This window comes from Ruditapes philippinarum, unplaced genomic scaffold, assembly GCF_026571515.1.
Source record: "Ruditapes philippinarum isolate M1 unplaced genomic scaffold, ASM2657151v2 ctg688_1_1_1_1, whole genome shotgun sequence".
Classification (NCBI taxonomy): domain Eukaryota; kingdom Metazoa; phylum Mollusca; class Bivalvia; order Venerida; family Veneridae; genus Ruditapes; species Ruditapes philippinarum.
Window position 1 is genome coordinate 253,526 of NW_026864940.1, and position 23,396 is coordinate 276,921.

Here is a 23,396-nt window from a genome sequence, read left to right on the forward strand (position 1 = left end):
CAAGAAGGTAAAATTAAGTAGGACATGCACACAGACGGCAGTGATTTGTCCTATTAATTTTGAAGCTTTCTACGAGTGAATGTAACTAATTCAAACATAAACTATTTTGACATAAATCTTAATATTTCATCAATGATTGTTTAAGCCATGTTTCAATAGAAAGTTATTTTTATGAACACCGATCCTGTAACAATGTTTAACCTGTTTAATAATTTATGTTGCTTGCTTAAATAATAGGAACATACATGTGCATTATTTGAGGCCCAATTCAAGTGAACACTATAAAATAAAATATTGGTGAAAAAATATTGTGCTGTCCTATTGTTTGTTCCTTACAAATTAATGAATTTTTTATTCATACTGGAGTTATAACTGCCTATACAAAACTTTCATAAAGTTGATTCAAAGGCACTTCATTTTATTAAGTCAATTATCAATAAAGCTTGAAACATCAAATTAAAAATCAAATATAGTTCTGTGTTTAATATTCATTTGAAAAAATATGTACTTATGTCAATTGGAATTATCTTCCACATGAATGAGATGAGACTAAACTTTAATACGCAACTGTTGCATAGTTGTCTTTGCTCCCATTTCGTCCTAAAATTGCTTGTCATGAATTGCATGTTGACCTTTCACATGTCATTGAGCCTGTTGTACGTTTCTACACCTTTACACTTAAACTATGTCAACTCAACATTTACAGTACATGTATTCATTAGGATTAATGTTATTTTTCGTCGTAAATTGTAAACAATGCATCGACGTATAATGTAAACAACGTGCCGATGTACAATGTAAACAATGCGTTGACGTATAATATAAACAGTGTGCCGACGTATGATGTAAACCATGCGTGAGCGGATTCAAATCGGCACTTAAAGTTCGTAATTTGCGTTAAAAGATAACTATTAATATCAAAATTTTGTTTTTAACGAATATAACATAAAATGTTTATTACATATAACTGTACATTAAATGAAACTACATTTATAGTCATTGTGTTCATATAAACACAAGTCTTATGGAAAATGTAAATTACAAAATGTAAATTACAAAATGTTGTTAATGCCTTTTGAATGAACAGCAATACAATTGAAAATATACATATTTTTTCTAAATATCTATGATGGCTTTGTTTGAAATATATTCAACATTTTTCACTCGGTATAATAAACATCAGAACTTTAAATGTGAGAGAGGTGCTTCCTCAGTAAATTACAAATATGGAATTTTGCGGCGTTGTTTCTTTCTCTTTGTTGAAGAGAAAGCAATAACACTGTATCGCTTCTATTAGTTTGTTCTCCTGTTCCATACATTGACCAACAAGGTTTAGAGCTGTCTCCCTGTGACCAAGGTTTTTTCCAAACACGGTGGTATTTATAAGGTTGCAGAGTGCTTGGCGTTGATCCTGGTGTCTTTGTAGACGTCCGTATTCCTTGTACTGTAAAAAATAGAGAAAATGGAGAGAATCAACCACTGCAAAGTCCATCTATCTTTTGTCCATAACACTTCTGTGTTGCATGTCATCTTGTGTAGATCTCATCATTTCATATTGTAATTCTCGAGGAACACAGTTCTCCATTTGCATGAATCTGATACAAAATGATGTGATGCGATTTATGCAATCTTCGTTCTGTCCGAGACAGTTTTTCTTAAATTCGGCAGATCGACCAGACGATGGATAAAACCAGCAAGCACATACAGGTTCAACAATATCACAGTTGTATCGATTTTCAGTTTGTTTCAGAATGAACTCCGCACTATTTATAAACCCTAAACAATACAACACTGAAGCTAGTTTAAGTCTGCCGATGTCACATCCGAGTTTTAACCCAGCGACAGCCACGTAAGTACTTGATTTTGAACTGTAGTATTATGTCGAATATTTGATGACACCATAATATATCCAATGTTTGAATAAAGACAACGGCTTGCAAGCTGTTCTAGTCTAGATCCATATACACTATAGTTTACTAGCTTTAGGATACATATTTTGAGATTGACTTTTTGTTTTGCCAACAAATCTAAAAATAGTAATTTACAATGGCTAATAGTTCCTGCAAAGTCATAAAATAACCAACTCGAAATGTTTGCATTAATGAGACGAGGAGTAAGCATTCCATGAGGTATCGCACGATCTGTATGAAATTTGACCTGTAGTCGATTACCATTGGCATCAATACTTATTTGAAGCAAACATCTACCATCACTCTGTATTATGTCACCTATCTTCCAAAAATGTCAAGCTTCTCTTCTGCAGTAAATTGTCCGGCCATAAGGTTGTTTTCCGGAATTATAAAATGCGGCAATTTTGATTTCGAATATAGCTTTGCAGTTCAAGCAAGCAATATGTTAAACATGTGAAAAGATTGTTCTTTTCCCAAATGTTTCCGTCGGTATTTTGTATACAGTGTAAAACTACAGTTTTGCACATATAACTAGACACAGCACATTCTCCTTCATCAAAACATAACAATGTAATTGTGTTATGTTTAGATTAAACATAAAGCATCTTTCTCCTAATGATGTCGATATTCTCCATTCTAATTCCGGTAATGTACTAATCTTACTGCTAGTACCCACTACAAAGCAACCATTACTTACAGCATATCTGATCATTTCAGATGTTGGCCATCTCCCTATGCTTTGTCTGTCTAGTGAATGTGAATATGAAAGTGGCAATAAATTACAAGGTAAACAACTATATCAATGTCACCGTACCTTTCTTCCCCGGGCACAGCATTCGATGGACCGTGTCTTTCAGCATCTTCACGCAAGCCAATCAAATATGATTTTTTCAATAATATCATCCCTTTATTATCTCTGATAAAATATTCACCAGGAATACTTGTCTCAAAGAGAGACTCATCAGATCGAAGTAGTTGTAGGAAACACTATCCAGGTGTTACATTCTCATCCTGTATCATAAGGAGATTGTTCTTATTCTGATTCCACTTTGACCAGTCCTGTATAACATTACAATCATAAAACACAAACATAGAGTCAGAATCTGAATCGAGTCCTATAGTAGTTGTGCCTTCAGACTCGTTCCAAAAGCAATAGTGAGTGATGTTATCACCCTTTGACCTTAATGACACAGCTTGAATATTCTCTTCCAGCATGCTTACTCTTCTTCTTTTCAGCACCATTTCTTCATTGACACCAACATCCTCTAATACCTCAGGTAACATCAGTGACAATGTGTTACTATATTCAGGTGATTGAAACATTCTGCAACGATAATGAATAGACAAAATTGAAAAGATTAGAGAAATAATACCTATTTACATATTGTTGTGTGAATAACACAAATCATATACCTAGAAACATGTTTTAATTATATGAAACGAGAATTATATTATGCGTCATTTTGATTCTTTACTGGAAAAGATGTTTTCTTTTATGATAAATGCATCGCTAGAAATTTGTTTTATTAAAATATAAATCAAAAACAATAAAACGCTTGTGTAAAAACATCACACTGGTCATGCATATAATTTCGTGTTCAGAATTTTTATAGTGTTTTCATAAATTAAGCAGTAAAAATTAATCTGATTGAATTAAAATTATTCTTCCTAGGGTATCTCATATTGGAAAATGAAGTTGTTTTTTGACTATGAAGGTGCTTATAAAAGGCCTTCCATATGTGTCATAATACGACAAACAGAGCTGCATCAGTACTAAGGGTGTAGTACTTAAGTACCAGTACCAGTACTTGCCAAGTCATGCAGTACCATTACTAGTACCAGTACTAGATTTTAGCTAGGTACTGCAGTACCAGTACTTTTGTTTAGGAAGTAATTAAGTATCAGTGCCAGTACTTTCATATATTCATCATACTAGTCTGAAAAAATACACACTGTCAACAAAAATAACATTATTATTATGTATATTTAAATATTATTTCAATAAGACGTTTTTCAATAATTATTTCCATTTCATATGTATACACTTCAAATTAAAAAAAATGCAAACATTATTCAGGAAAATAAATGGAATTATCATATACTTAAAAGTTTAAGTTTTTACAACTTTTTTTTACAAATGATACATGTATGTATATTTTTCATGTTGAGTCATAAAAAATGATTATCACTGGAAAGGAAAATATAAAACAATTAATGTATATAATAATATAGTGCCACATGTAAAGATTTATCTTTGTAATGTTACTTTATTCGGAATATTTATGAAAACAACTTACTTTTGAACTTTTTTATAGATATGATTTCATACTAGCAAGTGTCACAGTCAAATCAAAACAGTAACATTCCTTTTTTATTTCTACTTCCTCTTTCGATTTGTTTATCTAGGAAACGTAACTCATTAGGCAATCATTGACTACTTTGCTTACTTATTAAGTCCCTTGAACGTTGAACTAAAGTTACATTTATTTTTTATTATTATTTAGAGCAATTTGGCTATTTAATTTATTATATTTCTTTTTATTATTATTATTTATTCACTTTGGATAATTTGAAAAGAGTGTTGTATATATAGATGTGATAATGTGCAGACTTACAAGTATACGAAAAGATGGATATTCAAAGGCGTATGCTACAATGACTTACTTACAATTTTGTCATGCATGCATCTGCATTAAATTGGAAATATCTGAGCCATCATTTAGTTCATCAGACATACAGGTGAAATAAAAAATAACTGAACCGGTTATTGTTCTATTAATAAATAATCCACAATAAAAGTTATGTCACGGTTCAGAACTGTTCACTGTATAGGGGAGAAGATGTGTAAGCGGCCGGATAGCTCAGTCGGTAGAACCGCGGTACGGTATTCCGACGGTCCTGGGTTCGAGTCCCAGTCAGGCTGCACATTTTTCTCACCCTGTGACAGTTATAAATCACACTTACAGCTATGATATCATAAAAATTTGATTGTTAAAACTTTCACTTTCGATAATTCTATGTAGTTTTCTCTGTTTCCAGTTTAGCTTCCTCATCCTATCTACATGACTTTCATAAAATGTATTTGGACCCCTGTTTATTGCATTTTTGCTATTGTGTGGTGTTCATGTTCACGCGTGCGTTTGGTGTGTATGTATAGACAATGTTACGAACCGCCACCCTACACAGCTATAGCAAACGTTGTAATTCCAAGTAACGTTATTTTGAATGCCCTTGTATGAGGGGCATATTTTAATTTTTGGTAACAACTCAATTTATACGACTATACCCCCAGCAGAGCAATTCGAAAAAGTGTCTTATTTTTACGTCTTTTTAAATGACCGTTACTTTCCACGTGGATTTAGTATAATTGAAATATACGGTGTCAGATAAAGGACCCCAATTGACATGCAAGTTTTTTTATTCAAAAGCCTTGCCCCCGTCTTTCAGTTTTTTTTAGAGAAAGAAGAGAGGTATTCCATTCTCGCAAAAAAAATTTCGCGCCATAATTTGTGAAAATCTTTGCGATTTTAAACCTTAATTTTCGCATGTTTCTTTCAGCTTATTAACAGTATACCAGTGACTATAGTGAAAGTTCTTCGAAAGAGAATGTTAAATCTCGCACTTACCTACACAGGCAGTTGTGTGTGGCTCTTTTAATTTCATCAATATATACTATAAATAAAGAACTTTATAATTCATTTATAGAATATCAAGTATATAAGGAACCACCACCGACTGCCTGTGCTAAACTATAAACAAGAGCCAATGCGCTCGACTATGCTCAGTGCTTGATAGTAAAAAAAGAACTTGAATAATGTAGAACTTCAGTAAAAAGTTCAAAAGGTCCACAGTTCTGTCAAAATTCATAAGTACAATAGCTCTCCGTATTTCACGAAAAGTCTAGCTAAAACGAGATTTAGTCAATCTTAAATCTTAACAGGCGATAATTTAACTGCCTCAAACAGGACACCATAGAAAGAGAAGATAAGTTGTAGCTATCTGGATAGCGCAACTCATTAGTAAATTCAGTTAATCAAGAAACGAATCAAATAAATTTTGATGGCCGTTTCCAGGAACAAAGTAAATGTTGATTTTAGCATTGACAAAACTAACATTGTTCGTTGAAAGATGCTAAAGCTCTATCGTTTTTGTATATCGTCCGATATTCTGTATAAAAAAACAACATTTACATGACATTTACTGTCCGGCTTTCCAGCCTGAGAAAAATCAACGAACATTAACAGCTGAACATTGTGTTAAACTAATTATGTGAACAATGATATAAAATTGACGCGAATGACATAATCGATTTAAGTATAATTTACCGTTATTATCGCACAACTTGCACGTGCAATAAAATTTTAGCAAGTCGTTTATATATTGGTTATAAACATGACTGAGTTGCATTGTGATTTAATAGAGGAGAACTAGCTTATTGCAAATTCGAAGGTTATTGGGTAAACGTTTGTCAGAAATAAAAACGGATTCCGTGTCGTTCAATTGCCAGGTGGGTGTCCATGTTTAAGGAAGGTAGAACTAATACCATACACGGCAAACTCATCAGTAAATTTCCGTCATATATCATAATTGAACATTTAAGTACTTAAAAAATGTATTAATTCATAAAAATACACTAGATGCTCCTACAAGTGTAATTAAACTGTACAATGATTAACACCCCAATAAAAACGTAAACATTGAATCGTCATCGTCTGCTTATGTCCAGATCATACTCGGTTATCACACACACACACAATAACAGTATGTATATGTCATATTTTATTTTTAAAATAGTGTCTATATAAATTAAAACGTGAAGACGATGTGTTTTTGAAAGAAGATATTTATTCGGTTACTGTGTACAATAACGCTGAGAAAATTGGCGCTAGTTGTGTCGGTTGTGAAGAAGATCTTCAGGTTTTGAAGGTAAGTGGCTGGTATGTAACTGTCTGGCCATAACATAGCCAGATAACTACATAATATCACGGGAAATTAATATTTAATTGCATTTACTGAAAAGTCTGTCTTTCTATAAAATTCTCATTATTTGGCTTTGTTCATGCTGGTTTTAAAAACTATAGTTTTATATAGAAAAGGAAAGGAACTTGGCAAAGATAAAATATATTAAAAATTAAGTATTGAAAAAAAAAATCAAAACTAATTTGTATTAAAAAGTATACATTAATGATTATAATCAGACACAGAACCTCACCTCATTTATTTAATGTGCTGAACAGAACAGAACATACTCTTTATCCTCTCATGTACATAAGAACAGTATGAGGAAAATAATTTAAAAAAAAAGATTTAAGTTTTACAAAAGTGTATATTAAGTAATACATTGGGGCCATTTGGGGGAGTTCGTAATAAAGTTTGAAACTAGTACATAATCCCTATAGGTAGTTGCTGTTTAAAAAAAAACATGTAAAATGTAATGTAAGATTAAGTGTATATTTACCTTACTAAATTGCATTTATATTCATAATTATTTAAATTTGGCCATTAAGGTTTTACAAAAAATAGACAAATGCTTTAATTTGTCAGGTAATTTCATATTCATCAAACTATAAAACAACTCTCTGTGTTTGAAACTGCGAAATTTAACTTATAGGTGAGAATTGACCGTTGATACGAAAAGAAAGAGCAGCTTACTAAATAATGTTTTTCGGTGCCTAAATTTAACTAGGTCACAAAGTGTGTACTTTCTGTCAATGAATACTGTGCATTGAATTTTATTGATCATTTTTTAATGGAATGCACACAAAAGAGATAACAAAAGTTACAGGGATTTATTCCAGGATTTTAGGAACATGACCCATACCCATAGAATTGGGAGTTTCAGCGGTGTTTTGTTAAAAATTGGGGAAAAAAGTATTACTGAAAGTATGCATTGATTAAATGGATGCAAACAATTACTGTCTATGATGGTATCTTCAAATATTTAAGCACTATTACAGTAAAGACGCTCTTGTTTGCAAAGATTTTAGAATATTTATTCAATATTTAAATTTTGTAACTTTCAATTGGGAATTTTTTCCTGTGGATTGGGAAAATATAACAATGTAACATTCTGTTAAATGATCAATTAATGAAACATGGATTGACCAATAATTTATAATGACAAACAAAATGATAAGGTTGAAATAAAAATTGCCTTATATATAAAAAGACTGCCCATCTTTTATATCAAGTTAATGTTGCTGAAAATTTATGAAGGGTATGAATTATTTATAATTAGTAATTCCCATTAGTCATGTGAGTTTTTGATTATTAATGTTTATATTAAAATGATCAATTGAAAACATTGTGACAACATGTAAAGTTATTACGACTTTTTCCACGTAGCACTCAATATTAACATTTATAAGGATGAGCATAATACCAATTAAATGTAATTTTAAGGCATAAAAATAATAAAGTCCTGTACTTATTTGTATTCAGGTGGAAAAATATTTCTTTAATAAAACCCCTGTTGTTATAACTTGATAAAAGCCCCTGTTGTTATAACTCCCACCCCTTTCACCCCAATATTTTTTAGATCAAATAATACTTAGTAACCAAGACAATAGCAGTTTAAAATAAATTCAATTAATTACAGTAAAACAGTTATCAAATTATGATTTTCTATCTTTAGGCTGCATGCCTAAAGATAGAAAATCATAATTATAAATATAAATTAAAATATTGACAAACTAATCACCTGTCCGCGTAACGTACTAAGTAAAAAAAATCTGGAAACAAAGTGATCCCAAGGAAGCATTAATCACAACAAAATTACAAGAGAATCGCAGACTCGGTTTGATTGAGTCTGTACATGAGGGATAATGTAAAGTGCAACATCCCTCACGCCCCCCCTAGCACCGGCTTGAGCGGTACTCAATTCTCAACACTCAATAGGCCTGGCATCAATGATCCCGAAGGACAAGAAAAATATAGCAACGCTGAAGTGAAGTACGGGGCAACTTTTAACAGCTGCTACACAGCACTTGACACCTGCTGTTGTGAAGTATAAAAATCTGGAAACAAAGTGATCCCTCGGAAGCATTAATCACAACATAATTACAAAGAGAATTGCAGACTCGGTTTAAGGTTGCCAGTTAAAGTTCTAGTTAAATATCAATGCAAGACTGGTTCGACTTGTACTTTTTTTTCGCAAAAATTTATTTCTGTAAATAAACATGTTATTTTTTCTTGACCTAAAGAAATATTTAGTGCTGTGTTAATTTCTATTAATGATTAGTGTTGTGTTAATTTCTATTAACTTCTCATTTCACTTTATTTTCAAATAAATGAATAATTTAATATTTTTGCAGGAAGAACTACAATATTTGTATAGAACTTGACTTTACTAGCTGTGCTAATAAATACTTGGCATCCAGAAGTGATTTCATAGAGAAATGGAAATCAATAAGTAAGTTTCTTTCCTTTCCAGTTTATAAAACTATCCAAGTCTTTAAATTATATTTGGGTAAACAATAATGTAACCTTTCTGAATTATTGGAATACATGTACATTATTGCTTTGAAATTAGAATAGTCCATTAAAATTAATTATACTTTTCCATTTAATCTTCATTTTAAGCTCGACTTTTTTTAAAAGATAAGTAGAGGTATTGTTACAGTCATGTCGGGTTGCCGTTGTCGTTTGCAAACTTTAACCTTGATCATAAATTTAAAGTTCTTGGTGTATTAATTAAATGTATTTATACTTGGCCACAACAACTTTTGGGACAAGAACTTCAAGTATACCAGACTAACCTTGACCTTCAATCATATGTGCACAGTTTAAAATGTACAATTAAACTTCAATATCAGCTGGCCTAGATTTTGACCCAGTGACCAATTTCTTGTCCTTTGATGTACAGCTATGAAATTTGGACCACATTCACAGTTTTAGATGTAAAATATCAGCCGGCCTATATTTTGACATAGTGGCCTACTTTCATGTCCTTTAATGTACAGCTATAAAATTTGGACCATGTGCACAGTTTAAGGTGTAAAATTGAACTTTGTTATCAGCTGACCTAGATTTTGAATTAGTGATCTATCTCCTTGTCCTTTGATGTACAGCTAATAAATTTGAACCATGTCAGTGTGCACAGTTTCAGATATAACATTGAATTTGAATTTTTGTCAAATATCAGATTTCCTAGATTTGGACCTAGTGGCATATTTTTGCCTTTTTTTACTTTTTTCTATAATTGTTTTTAACATTTCTTTAAACCTTAAATTTGTTTGTATTTGGACAAAACATAACATATGACCAAACAGATATGTTCAATGATTTAGATATGACCTTGATCTTTAGATGACGTTGACAGTTTTTTAATTAATTAGGGACAATAAAACACGGAAGCCATTATTGCTTTTAAAACTGTTTCTCTAAAATTTTGACAGAGTATTTGTTTTTTTCCAAAAACTTTCAAAAGTTAATCAAACATTAAATATTTCTTTACTATCAAGGATAGGTTAGTCTGCCAAGCACTTTTCTAGAATAAGGCCTGCTTAGAACTCCTGTGTTGCTTCTAACTATCTAGAACTTGCGAAAAGTGGAGCTTGGTCTCTGACAGGACTTGATTAAATAAACATCTAAACTAATTTATTCAGTATATCTGAAACCACTCTAGGTATTAAGTTGAAAAACTTTAAAATATATTCCTTTTGTTTGCAGTAGCTGGAAGCATGTTAAGTGAAAAAGAAGTGATGGTGAGATTTTTCAAGGTATATTTTGCTATTTTTAAGTAAACCTGTGACTTGAAGTGTAACTCCCTGCATTTTAGAATTTCTTTTTTAGCTTGACTATATGAAGTATATGGAGAGCTGACACCTACTCGCCCCGGCGTCGAAAGCCGCGTCCAGATTTCAGATTAAAGTTTTGGTGCAGTAAAATATTTTTTACTGTAACTTTTTATTTCATAATGTATCAACTTCAAACTTCAAATATATGTTTCTTATCATCAACCACATCTCATGTGACAAGGTTCATAAAACTAGCACCAATATTTTCAGATTTACTTCCCCTTGAACTTAGAATTTCCTTAAAAAATTATTATTTTGTATTATTACACCTCACTTTTTTCGTAATGCTAATTTCCCATAGGCCTCTGGTAGTTATTTTTACTGTTAATGCAAGTGTACCACGTGACTGAGAATTTTGTACTGTTACATAGGTAACAGTATTTTTTAAGAGGTCACGTGGTCTATTTCCTAAGTAAAATGAAATAAAATGGCCGCCATTTTTTTCTCGATTCATTCCTATTTTCAACATTAAACCCTGATAGGACATCAATTTCTCCTCTGGAGTCCCTATGACACTCATAAAATTTAGTTGTTTGCACCCTGGTGTGCTTTTTGCGTATAAAATATCTTTTTGCTGAATAGTCAAAAAGTGAACATCCGTTTTCAACGGAAGTAATTGCAATGTAAATAATCATGTGTCAAACTGGAACATGCAGACGATTTAAGCATGCATTTAACAAATTTAATCAATGAAACGTTACAGATATGGTGGACATAGGATATCATCGTTATTTTGTCAAAAACCATGCTAAGAATATTCTGGAAACAGAAGGATTAGATTTCACAGATCATAACCATGTAAATGGGTTAGTGTTTTGTTTCCTAAATAAAACCTAGCTTATTGTATGTTTATGATTTGAAGATATCATCACTTGCTAAAAGAATAAAAGAAAAAGAAAACTTCTCAAGTAGGCCTACAGTAAAGTACACTTAAAACTTAAAAGGTAAGGACAGTTAAGTTATTGTTACTCTTGCCGTCTTGGTTTATTTTTGTTACAGTTAGATTTAGTTGACAATTTCAGATCATCTCAGTATTTTTGTTCGGGGTAATAAAATAAATAACACATGTGTTATTTATATACTATTACTTCTTTATTTCTTAAGGTATCAACTTCAACTTCAAACCCATGTGTTATTTATATACTATTACTTCTTTATTTCTTAAGGTATCAACTTCAATCTTCAAATATATGTTTCTTATCATCGACCACATCTTATGTGCGAAGGTTCATAACTCTAGCACCAATATTTCAAGAATGATCTCCCCATTAACTTAGAGATTTTTACTTGAAAAATGTTATTTTTACAATTATTTCATTAGTTTTAAAGGTATCTACCTCAAACTTCTAATACATATTCCTTATCATCAACCAGATCTTATGTGACAAGGTTCATAAATCTTGAAGCAAAATTTTCAGATTTATCTCTCTTTGAACTTAGAATTTCTTTTAGGAAATATCATAACTACTTTACTTTTTAGCCCACCTGTCACAAAGTGGCATGGTGAGCTGTTGTGATCACTTTTCGTCCTATGTCTGTCCGGCGTTCATATACTTTTACTTTAAACGAATCTCCTCATAAACAACTGACCAATTTCATCCAAACTTCACAGGAATGAAACCAAAATAAATATGTGCCATGTGACATAAAAGGCGGCTATTTAAGTTTTTGGAAGTCAGAACTATGTTCTCACAGCTCTATCCAATTCATCTCAAAGGAAAAGTAAAATTCTATTAAATCAACTTGTTTTCTAGTTTATACAGGATATACTGAAAAATGCAGATGTAATGAAAAAGCTCTTATAAAATGTTAAATTCTTTTGGCATATATAAAATTAAATAGAAATGTCTTACATTAAAATACAATCAAAAATGTACTTTTTACCGTAACTTTTTGTATTAATCTATATTACTTGTTATTCAATCCAGGACAAAATTCCGTCTCACCGAAGCTGGCGTTCCAAGTTACTGCGTATGAACATATTTCACTAATCCACGGCGCATCCGTATCTATCACAAATTTGAAGCGCATGCCTATTGGCATGTATTTTGAAATCTCTAGCAGGCCATTAGAAAAAAACACACGTTAGAGAATTGTCTCCTTCTCCTTATATGTATTTTTTTAATTTTACAATAGAATGATTGAAATATAAACACAACAAGAAACAATTGTTTGGTCATACGTGTCCACGGAGACAGGTAACGCTATTGTTTCCTGTAATTAACGTTTCGGATCAGGTTTGTATCACTATACCATCAGAATATTAATTGTCTCTTAAAACAGTATATAAACTTAACTTGTCCTTATAACAGTGTACAATTCACTATTCTTGATAACAGTATATAAAGGTTAACAGTATATTACAGTAAACTGTTCTTTAGTCCAGTAAGTTACAGTAAATTGTCTCTTATAACAGTATATTACAGTTAATTGTCTGTATTAACAACATTATAAATTCAACTGTCCCTGTAAAGCGGTCCTTGTAAAGATTCATTACAGTTTATTGTTCCTTATTAAAGTTAATTACATTTAATGGTTCCCAATAACAGTATTTTGCAATTTTACTGTTCCTATTAACATTTTATTACTGCAAACTGTTCCTGGTGACAACATATTACAGGTAACTGTACTTTATAACAGTATATAACAGGTATATGTTTTTATTAAAGTATATAACATTACTGTTCTTCATTACAGTATTTTGTAATTCTAAATCGTAGACAATTGATGTCCCTGAATCGCTCACCAGAAACAACATTTTATCAGTGTTAGAAACATATTTTCAAACGAACTTGCCAAAAGCCAAGTCAAGCTCAATTTCAACTTGCCCCTAGTTATATATTTTCACAACACATTTTTTTCTAGTTTTAGCTCTAGATGCCCCTAAAAGGAACCCTTTAAATTAATATGAGCAAATTTGATAAAACACTACCTAAGAATGCTACAGACAACGTTTGTTAGTTCAGTAGAAGATGATGTTTAGAGGTTTTTCTATTTTTTTTAGCTCTAGAGGCTCCTAAAAGGGGCAAATCAAATTAATATGAGAGAATTTGATTAAAGACTACCTTAAATTGCTACAGACAAAGTTTTGTGATCATGCATCAATTAGTTTAGTAGAAGAAGATATTTCAATGTGTTTCTTTTTTTGGCTCCAAAAATTGAAATTATATGAGCAAATTTAAGTGGGACTGTCACAAGGATGCTACAGACCAAATTTAAAGTAAATCTGCCCAGCGGTTTCAGAAAAGAAGATGAATGTTGACGCTTGACGACGGACGCCGAACGGACGCCCGGGTATCCCCGTAATAATACGTATACCTCATCCTGAACCTTCGGTTCTGGTGAGCTAAAAAGCGGAATAATGTTACATGGATTGTTTACATAGATTAAAAACGTAAAATCGAATAATATGAAACAAAAGTTAAAAATGTAACTATCAACTTGATCCGAAAAACCTCAAATTTATTAAAAAGGAACTGGATGATACTGTCATATAATTCAATTCCTTTTATCTTACTACTTAATTACTCATTGAAAAGTTTGCTTTTTTAACTCATCCTAGATACCAGAAATTGTATAGTTGTATTTGGAAACTGTCATATTTTATCTCCTTTGTTGTATTGGCCTCTTTCAGCTCCTTTTCCAGGACGACCGGATGACAAAACAATAACTCTCAACACATTGTTAATTATATAATATCTGTATTTGTGAGGTGAATTTTTGTAACTTAATACAAACAATTGATACTGTATAATTTTAACATGATTATGAAAACTCACACACCAGCTTATATTGCCGTGCATAATTGTTCATATAAAACTTGACTTGCTAGCTCTCTTTGCGTGATTTAACATAATCACACACCTGGATTTAGTGAAAAGAATTATTTTACATAAGGGGTCATTTAATAAAATAATTACTTTTTCTGCTACGAATTTACCAACATAATGTTTCAGTTTTTTTTTTTTGTTGTTTTTTTTAAATACTGCTGCAGAGATCGACTACTAGTATCTCATAAGATATTACGATATCATTATATGATAATTGCCATTTTTCAAAGCATCAATGTAAACGAATTTGTGGCCAAGTTATAAAATAAATAATACTTTTAAAAGGTGTTCACAGAAATAACATGAATTGTAGAAGCATATTGCCGTAGATATACAAATAGTGTTTAGTGGTAATATTCATTGCAATTTAAACAAAATACTTTTGCAAATAAATTTCTCAGTTCTAAATTGACGTAGCGAAGGATACACAAGAGTTTTATGTAAATCATAACATGGTAAAATTAAAACAAGCAGTACTTATTTGTATGTCATTCATTTGAATATTAGGAACATTGTGTTCATTGTATGTATTGACATATTTATTTCTAAGAATTATTTCAGTGATATTATGCTAATAATATAAATCTACTGTCAAGGTGACCTTGATATGCTTTGTATTTTCAAGTATAATATAGAAGCAAATGGTAATTGATGAATAAATGATCAAACACTTTTTAAAGTATTATAATAAAACTTTCTAAAATATTGACCCATTCTGTTCAGCTATTAGTTCCGACGGACATATCCGAAACTTCCGTTGAACCACTTTAATTGCTTTATTCGATCCCTTGTATATCAACTATTTAAAATACTTAAAATGATTATCCTAAAAATTCACTAATAAAAAAGCACATTTCTTTCAATCTTCACGTAACTGATGTTAGACATCCTCGGTCTAATAACAAAACTCTTTATTGTTGCAAATAAACTAATTAATTGTATTCATGGTCAGTCAAAGAGAATTTCTTTTTGAAATATCCTACTGTAAACGCATATTAAACGAAACGCTCTTAAATATGTGTTCCCCTTTATAAGACTTAAATGTTAAGACTGTTTTGTTGTTGGAAGTTTTAACAATCAAGTAGACTTAACACAATAGTGATAAGACACATACAGGTGTACACTCTACAATTCCCAAATCCATAAATAATTCATGAGTAAATTTTATTTTTTAACAATCATTTATTTTCTGCCAAAGATAGTCGAGCGTTTTATATCTCCATGAATATTGTTTTTATGCATCAATTTTAATTTATTTTTTTACAATTGTTACTCACAGTACAACAAGGTTTCACTTCCTGACCACTGCGTGTGCTATAAGATGGGGTTTTTTTGTCTTTTGTTCCTGGGGTAGAATGTTTGGGAACGGCTGAATTAATTACTTCCCGGCATTTTGGTTGTGTAAGTGATGTTGCATTATTTTCTGTTATTAACTGTTATGAATTATTTTGCTCAAATTGAGTGTTATCTTGGACAAATGATGCTGCAGAGATTGCACATTTTTACTGGGTTATGTGCAGAAAACTTCCTTGAGAGAATATCGCTAGCAATATCTGCCATAATCTTTTTGGTATGTCATTGGGTTTAAGACGCTTTTTCGCATTAGGCCGCGTCTACACCTATTCAAGTTTCTTAAATGTCACATTTAGATAAGCTAAAAAAATGGCCCTTTCAATATTTAATCAGGCACAAATTTTACTGAAATGTCTAATTAAGATTGCCCAGGATTTATGCCTTTGTCTTTGCAATACTATCATGTTTCTGTAAAATATGTGAATAAAAAAGCGGGAAAATGATACAACGGAGTAAATGAAATTGAAATGTGTACATTCCTTTAAATAATGGAAAATGTGAGAAAAATATTTTTTGAGCTGATAAATTTATGCAAATTCTTTATTTGATGAAAGTTATTCACTAAATGAACAAGATCATTTAAAATCCATTTTGACTACTTGAAAAAATCATTTTTTGGATGGATTTTTTTTTTGCTTTGCTCTTCTGCGTTTCATTGTATTGATCTGTTCCTCTGACAAAGATATTGTATACATTTACTTAAATTTACAGATCATGAACACTGAATCAGTAACAAAAAAAAGTCAGAAAATACTAAAAAAATACAACACTATCACACCTTCGGGGCACATGTTTTGTGTCAAACCTGTGTTGTCAGTGTCTTGACAGCCAAAAACTTGTAGAAAAATAGAACATGTTCTAACTCTCTTGCAAGGAATTATCTTCTTGGATGTCACATAATTTCTCTTTAAAACTCATTCTACTCTATGCAATACAAGAGAATATGATACTTGCATTCAAGACTTGGATAGGTGTAGACGGGCCCTTAGAGTGCCTATGTGTTAAACACTATCGTCAAGCTTACTCATGGTCAGTTATTTGTTTTCCCATAGATATCAATAACGTAGCATCCTTCGTGTAACATTCTAGTCTTTGATGATTATACAAGCCAACACTTATTTGATTCATGTAACTTTATTGTGTTGCAAAAACACATATCTCCATTGCTACATCGTATACATAACATATATAAACATAGATAAAACAACAGTTAGAATTAACTCCCCCTTCTTTGGCATTTTATAAGTGTTTGTCATCATATCCTCACTTGTTTTGAATTGTTTCTCACAATAATAAAGTAGTAAATTCATACATCTATTTCTAAACAAAACCTAAAATCCAATTATTTAATAGATAAATAAAGCACTTTAATCTAAATTGAAATGTCAACACATCCTTATGTGTTTTGATAATATAAGCTATTATTTCAGTCATGTACTTGTTTTATTTCCAACATTGTCCCTTTTGACGGACGGTTGACGTCATCGTAAATGTTAAAATTATCTAAAGGCCCACTGACATATAATTAATGCAGAAACACATGTGTAATATATCATAATTATATATGATTATATATGCTTTGAATAATAAGTAAATTATCGTAATGTTTTACATTTTTATTTTGTATGTTCGTCATTTGAAAATATCTGACGTGTTTTTTCGTGAATAGATAATTTAAAAAGTTTCAGGAACCAATATACATGTAATTAATATTGTTTAAATAACATTCTTGTCTTTGCTCATCTAAATACAAATACTTATTGGGAACTGAGTAATATCGTCATGCAAACATTTGGCAGCAAACCATGTATGTTATTCCCTGAAAATTTATTTATACGTTTTGGACATAAATGAAGTATACGTCAAATAATATCATGTGCTTTGGGTACTGACAGATAACAAACTCACAGGTTGCAGAACTGAACATAATACCTTTATTTGCAACATTTCTGATATCCTGAAATTATCTTTAAATAAGGTTTCACTGTTATTTTCACAACATTAGTGAAGATATATAAATTATAGTGCAAATTTATATGATCCTTATACCGTTGTAATAACTTGTAATACAGTGTACACTTTAACTGACATTTCATAGTTTTCTGTAGGTGGAGACTCTACGCGCTATTTATTCCACTGAATATTAAGAGGCGTACTTTGAAAGTAAATTACAAATATGAACATTCCCTACATTGTGTTTTGCTCGTTGACGAAGAGATAATATATAATAAAACAATGCTTCCTTTGGCTTTTTTTCTTGTTCCATACATTGGCCGAGTAGGTTAAGAGCCGTCTCCCTATGTCCAAAGTTTTTTCCCGTAAACACAACCCTTTCAAAGTTACCTAGTGCCCTTCGTTGATCCTGGAGTCTTTGTAGATGTCCGTAAGTCTTATACTGCAGGAAATAGAGATAAGGGTGAGGATCAACCACAGCATAGTCCATCCAAAATTTTTCTTCAGGACTTCTGTTTGGTTTATCTCTTTCCGAGGATCTCTCCATTTCATATCGTAACTCTTGCGGACAAATATTTTCCTCATTTTGTGTGAATCGGATACAGAATGATATAACTTGATTTTGGCAAACTGTACTATGTTCCCGGCATCTTCTCTTAAATTTTTCAGACAGACCAGAAAATGGATACCGCCAGCAATTACACACATGTTCGAAAACATCACGGTCATATCGAATTTCAGTTTGTCTCAGAATGAATTCTGTTGTTTCCATATTACCAGAACAGTAGAACATTGACGCTAATTTTAGCCTGCAAGATGTTGCATCCGAGTTTAAACCCAAGGATATATACTTTAATGCTTCACATTGGATCGGATTATTCTCTCTAATACTTGACGATGCCATGATTAACCCAAGTGTGGAAAAGATAAATGGTACAATACGATTGATTGCAAGTTTCTCCAGTTTGTTTCCACGTTCACTATAGAATGCTAGCTTTGAAAGAAGTTGCACCAGTTTTTCTTTTGGTTCGGCAGATATGCCTATGTGTGCAAGAACTATTAATTGACATTTGCTTATTTCTTTACCTTTATTAAACATTAGCATACTCGAACATGCTTCGAAAGGATCGCGGATCTCATTACCTCTTAAACGATAAAAGCCCAGTTTGTCTTGTAGTCTTCGACCAATATCATCTATTTTTACTTGAAACAAACATCTTCCATTACTCTTTATTGTGTCATTTATCTTCGATAAAAGGTCACTTTTCTCTTCTGGTGTAAAGTGCCCGGCTATAAGGTTGTTTTCAGGAATAAAAAAATGCGGGCAATTGTCATTTTGAACAAAGCTATAAAGCTTTCGCAAGCAAAATCTTAAACATGCAACAAGGTTGTTCTTTTTCCAAAAGTTTCGTTCTGTATTATTTTGAATACAGTGTAGCATTACAGTTTTACACATAAAGCTAGACAAAGCATTTTCTTGTTTCGGGTTCCAAAAGGTTTTCAAAATAATTTTCATTAACACATAACAGTGAAATTGTGTTATATTTCGATTATACATAAGACATCTTTCTGCTAGGGAAGTAGATATTCTCCATTCTTGATCCGGATAAGTACTTATTTTACTGCTAACACCAACAACAAAACAACCGTTGCTTGCAGCAAATTTGATTTCAGATGATGACCATATATCTACGTCGTGTCTTTCAAGGAAACTTGAAGCTGATTTTGGCCATGAATTACATGGAAGGGCCTTTACTATGTCAACGTTACTATAACCTTCATAACCAGATATAGCGTTAGATGGACCATGTCTCTCGGCATCTTCATGTGTCCAATTCCTTAAATAATTGTTCAATAAGATCCTTCCTTTTCTATCTCTGATATAATTTTCATTAGGAATGTTTGTCTCGAAGCGAGGTTCATCAGATCGAATTAACTGTAGGAAACAATATCCAGGTGTTACATTTTCATTTTCATCCTGTATCATTAGAAGATTTATCTTATTTTGTTTCCACTCCAACCAGCCCTTGTCGTGGTCCTGTATCACATTATAGTTATGATCTACATTCAGAATGTCAACATCTGAAGCAAGTCCTCCAGTAGTGGAACCTTCAGACTGACTTCCAAGATAGAAAACACTTACGATTTCACCAACTGACCTACGCGTAATAGTTCCAATACTCTCCCTCAGCATATACGCACTTCTTCTCTCCATAATTATTTCCATATTTACACCAACATCTTCTAATATCTCCGATAATACCAGCGACAATTTTCTTTCATTTTCAGTCGACTGAAACATTTTTGTTTAGTTCGATTGTGTAGAAAACTATATCCCTATATAAACAGTTGTGTATCCGTTCCTGTAGCCAACCAGTACTAAGCAATGAGTGTCAAATTCTTCCCTAAGAAAACAACGGCTAGTCCCTGACATGTTCATGTATAATTCATTTATATCCTCTTGCTTCATTTAAGGCCGCGTCTACACCTATTCAAGTTTCTTACATGTCACATTTAGATAAGCTAAATAAATGGCCCTTTCAATATTTTATCAGGCACAAGTTTTACTGAAATGTCTAATTAAGATTGCCCAGGATTTATACCTTTGTCTTTGCAATTCTATCATGTTTCTGTAAAATATGTGAATAAAAAAGCGGGAAAATGATGCAATTAGCTTAAAACAATGGAGTAAATGAAAATGAAATGTGTACATTCTTTTAAAATAATGGAAAATGTGAGAAAAATATTTTTTTAGCTGATAAATTTATGCAAATTCTTTATTTGATGAAAGTTATTCACTTAATGAACAAGATCATTTAAAATCCATTTTGACTACTTGAAAAACTGTTGTTTTTTTAGGATTTTTTTTTTTGCTTTGCTCTTCTGTGTTTCAGTGTATTGATCTGTTCCTCTGACCAAGATATTGTATACATTTACTAAAATTTACAGATCATAAACACTGAATCAGTAACAAAAAAAGTCAGAAAATAATAGTAAAAACAACACTATCACACCTTCGGGGCACATGTTTTGTGTCAAACCGGTGTTATCAGTGTCTTGACAGCCAAAAACTTGTAGAAATATAGAACGTGTTCTAACTTTCTTGCAAGGACTTATCTTCTTGGATGTCACATAATTTCTCTTTAAAACTCATATAAGTAGGGTGTCTACACTATGCAATACAAGAGAATATGATACTTGCATTCAAGACTTGGATATGTGTAGACGGGCCCTAAGCAACTAATTCAATCATATTGAGATTTTTTACTCGGTAACAATAATAAAACGTGCCTATAAATAAATAATGCTTTCTGGTTATGTCATTGGTTAAGATAAAAAACACTTAACATTAAATTAAATCCTATTAATGTTTTCCCCAAAACTTTCCTATCTCTGACCAGTGATTAGCATTTAATTATAATCACATGGCTTGTCACGGTATCGCTGATAGCAGCACCCTTGAATGTTTTATGATCCTATCATGTGCCAAGATACGATGGAGGATATAGAGAACAACTCACTATGTAAATGCTTGTGTAAATTATATTCTTATTAAAGGCAAATCATGCCTAAGTGAGTAATATTATTTTTTTAGTTCACCTGTCACAAAGAGTAGATATCATTTATAGTAACATAGATAATACTTTAATATATTAATTTTTGATAAATTACAAGTTCAAAAATGAAATGGAGATAATTCTAGAAAAACAGGAGCAAGAGCTATAAATCTAATCGCACATGATATAGGTGTTGATAAGAAACATATAACAATATCAGATATCTGGTCTTTTAGTTAAGAGTCTTGTATTTTGCAGTAAAAAAATACATCTGTAAACAGTATTTTGTGGGGAGTAGGGGGTCACTCAGTAACATAAGTAACAGTGACACTTAACTATGGAACTTAATTTCTTTAGAAAATCACTTATAAAGCTATGTTAAAACATATAATTCATTTAGTAGCTAAAATGTAGCTTGTGATACAAAGAATATTCACAAATAATTGCGAAGTTTTACAATTCAATTAGGCCGCAGACCCATTCACAAAAGAATGGAGAAAAAAAACATTGATAAAAGTGAGTGTATTTTAGGAAAAACAACATCTTTAAGGCCTCAACAGACGGTAGGGTTGAGTTGTACAACACTTATTAGAGATAAAATGTACAATTTTCAAAGCAATACAACGCTTGCATTCAGATAGTAATTCTGCACTGTAGAAAAAAGGTTCTCTCCCAATTGATCTCTTACATACTTTACTTACTTAATTTTTGTTTCTCCATGGGTTATGATTGAAACACCTACAATTTGTTTTGGGGTTTTTTTTAAAAAAAAGTTATATTTTTTAATGTGCGCGACTCAAACCTGGGACCATCGGAATACCATACTGCGGTTCTACTGACTGAGCTATCCGGCCGCCTACAAACTATCTCCCTTGATTAGAGAACAGTTCAATACCGTGACATAATCATTTTCCGAACAATTTGGCATTCGCACATTCCACAACTTTGCGTCTCTGAAGAGTTTTTCAACATCATTTTTACCCCATCTTTCAACTATGTTTACCTTTTAGCCCTAATTTCATTTATTACACCCATTATCAGGAGATACTTTGATAATCTGTTATTTGTCATTGTGGGAGGTCTGTAGAAATCTGTACGACAATATTTTCAAAATAGAACATGTCTTATCCCTTACATCTAGACTTAATGTTTACGAATTCAAGAAATAGTAGCCTTCACACATTAAGATTTGCTTGCACATCTTAGTTTTAATTGGTGTTGTACTTCAAAATCATTCGAGTGTTGAGTGTTGAATTACTTCTTTGCTGCTGGCTTCTTGGCCGCAGGTTTCTTTGCAGTCGGCTTCTTAGCTGGGGCCGCGGTCCCACGTTTAGTGTCGACCACTCCACTTCTGGCACGTTTTTGACGCAGCTCTTGCTCCTTAGTGTTGTACTTCAAATAAGGGATGACAAAACTTCAACTCAGTGGACGTGTTAATGGGATGTAAACAGTTAATAGTGATTTACTAGCTGATAAGCCCTTACTGAGATTGAGCAGGCTGGAAGGCTTTATGCGTAGGACTGTAAATAGAAATGTTACATGATCAGAACATGATTATGAATAAATTGACAACATTATGTAAATGTGATAATAAAATCTTTAACAAAAATTTATTTACTTTTAAATTAGAGAAAAAATACTTGATAGCATTTAATGGGCTTTGAACAACGGAATGGAAATACCTTTAACATTTTCTAGTGTAACTGTCTCTTTCAGTTGAAAAAGAACCTATTGTTAAAGTAATAAATTTCTACATTTTTTCTTATTGTACAACACTGACTTATTAAAGGTTACATTAAAAAATTATGAAAAAAGTAATAATTACTATATACATGTCACGAGTTAAAACAAACATTATTCACAATATACATATGCAGACAAACATACTTGTTGAATCTGAAATTTAAGTCGTATCAGCCAATAAAAAATCTTTCCTTCGCATGCCACAGTGTTGAATTTCAATGCGGAATGATTTCAATAGTTATGATGCATAAA

At 31.7% G+C, this 23,396-nt stretch overlaps 1 protein-coding gene across 1 annotated transcript; it reads right to left on the reverse strand.

Moving 5' to 3' along the window:
- Positions 1 to 17,055: 17,055 nt before the first annotated feature.
- LOC132727346 (uncharacterized) lies at positions 17,056 to 20,242 on the reverse strand. Its single transcript, XM_060712781.1, has one exon. It carries the CDS (start codon positions 20,144 to 20,146, stop codon positions 18,035 to 18,037), a length of 2,112 nt encoding a protein of 703 aa, XP_060568764.1. The 5' UTR covers positions 20,147 to 20,242; the 3' UTR covers positions 17,056 to 18,034.
- Positions 20,243 to 23,396: the final 3,154 nt, after the last annotated feature.

Excerpts from the sequence above, each read along its gene's own strand:
- LOC132727346 (XM_060712781.1), bottom strand. The coding sequence starts at position 20,146 with ATGTTTCAGTCGACTGAAAATGAAAGAAAATTGTCGCTGGTATTATCG.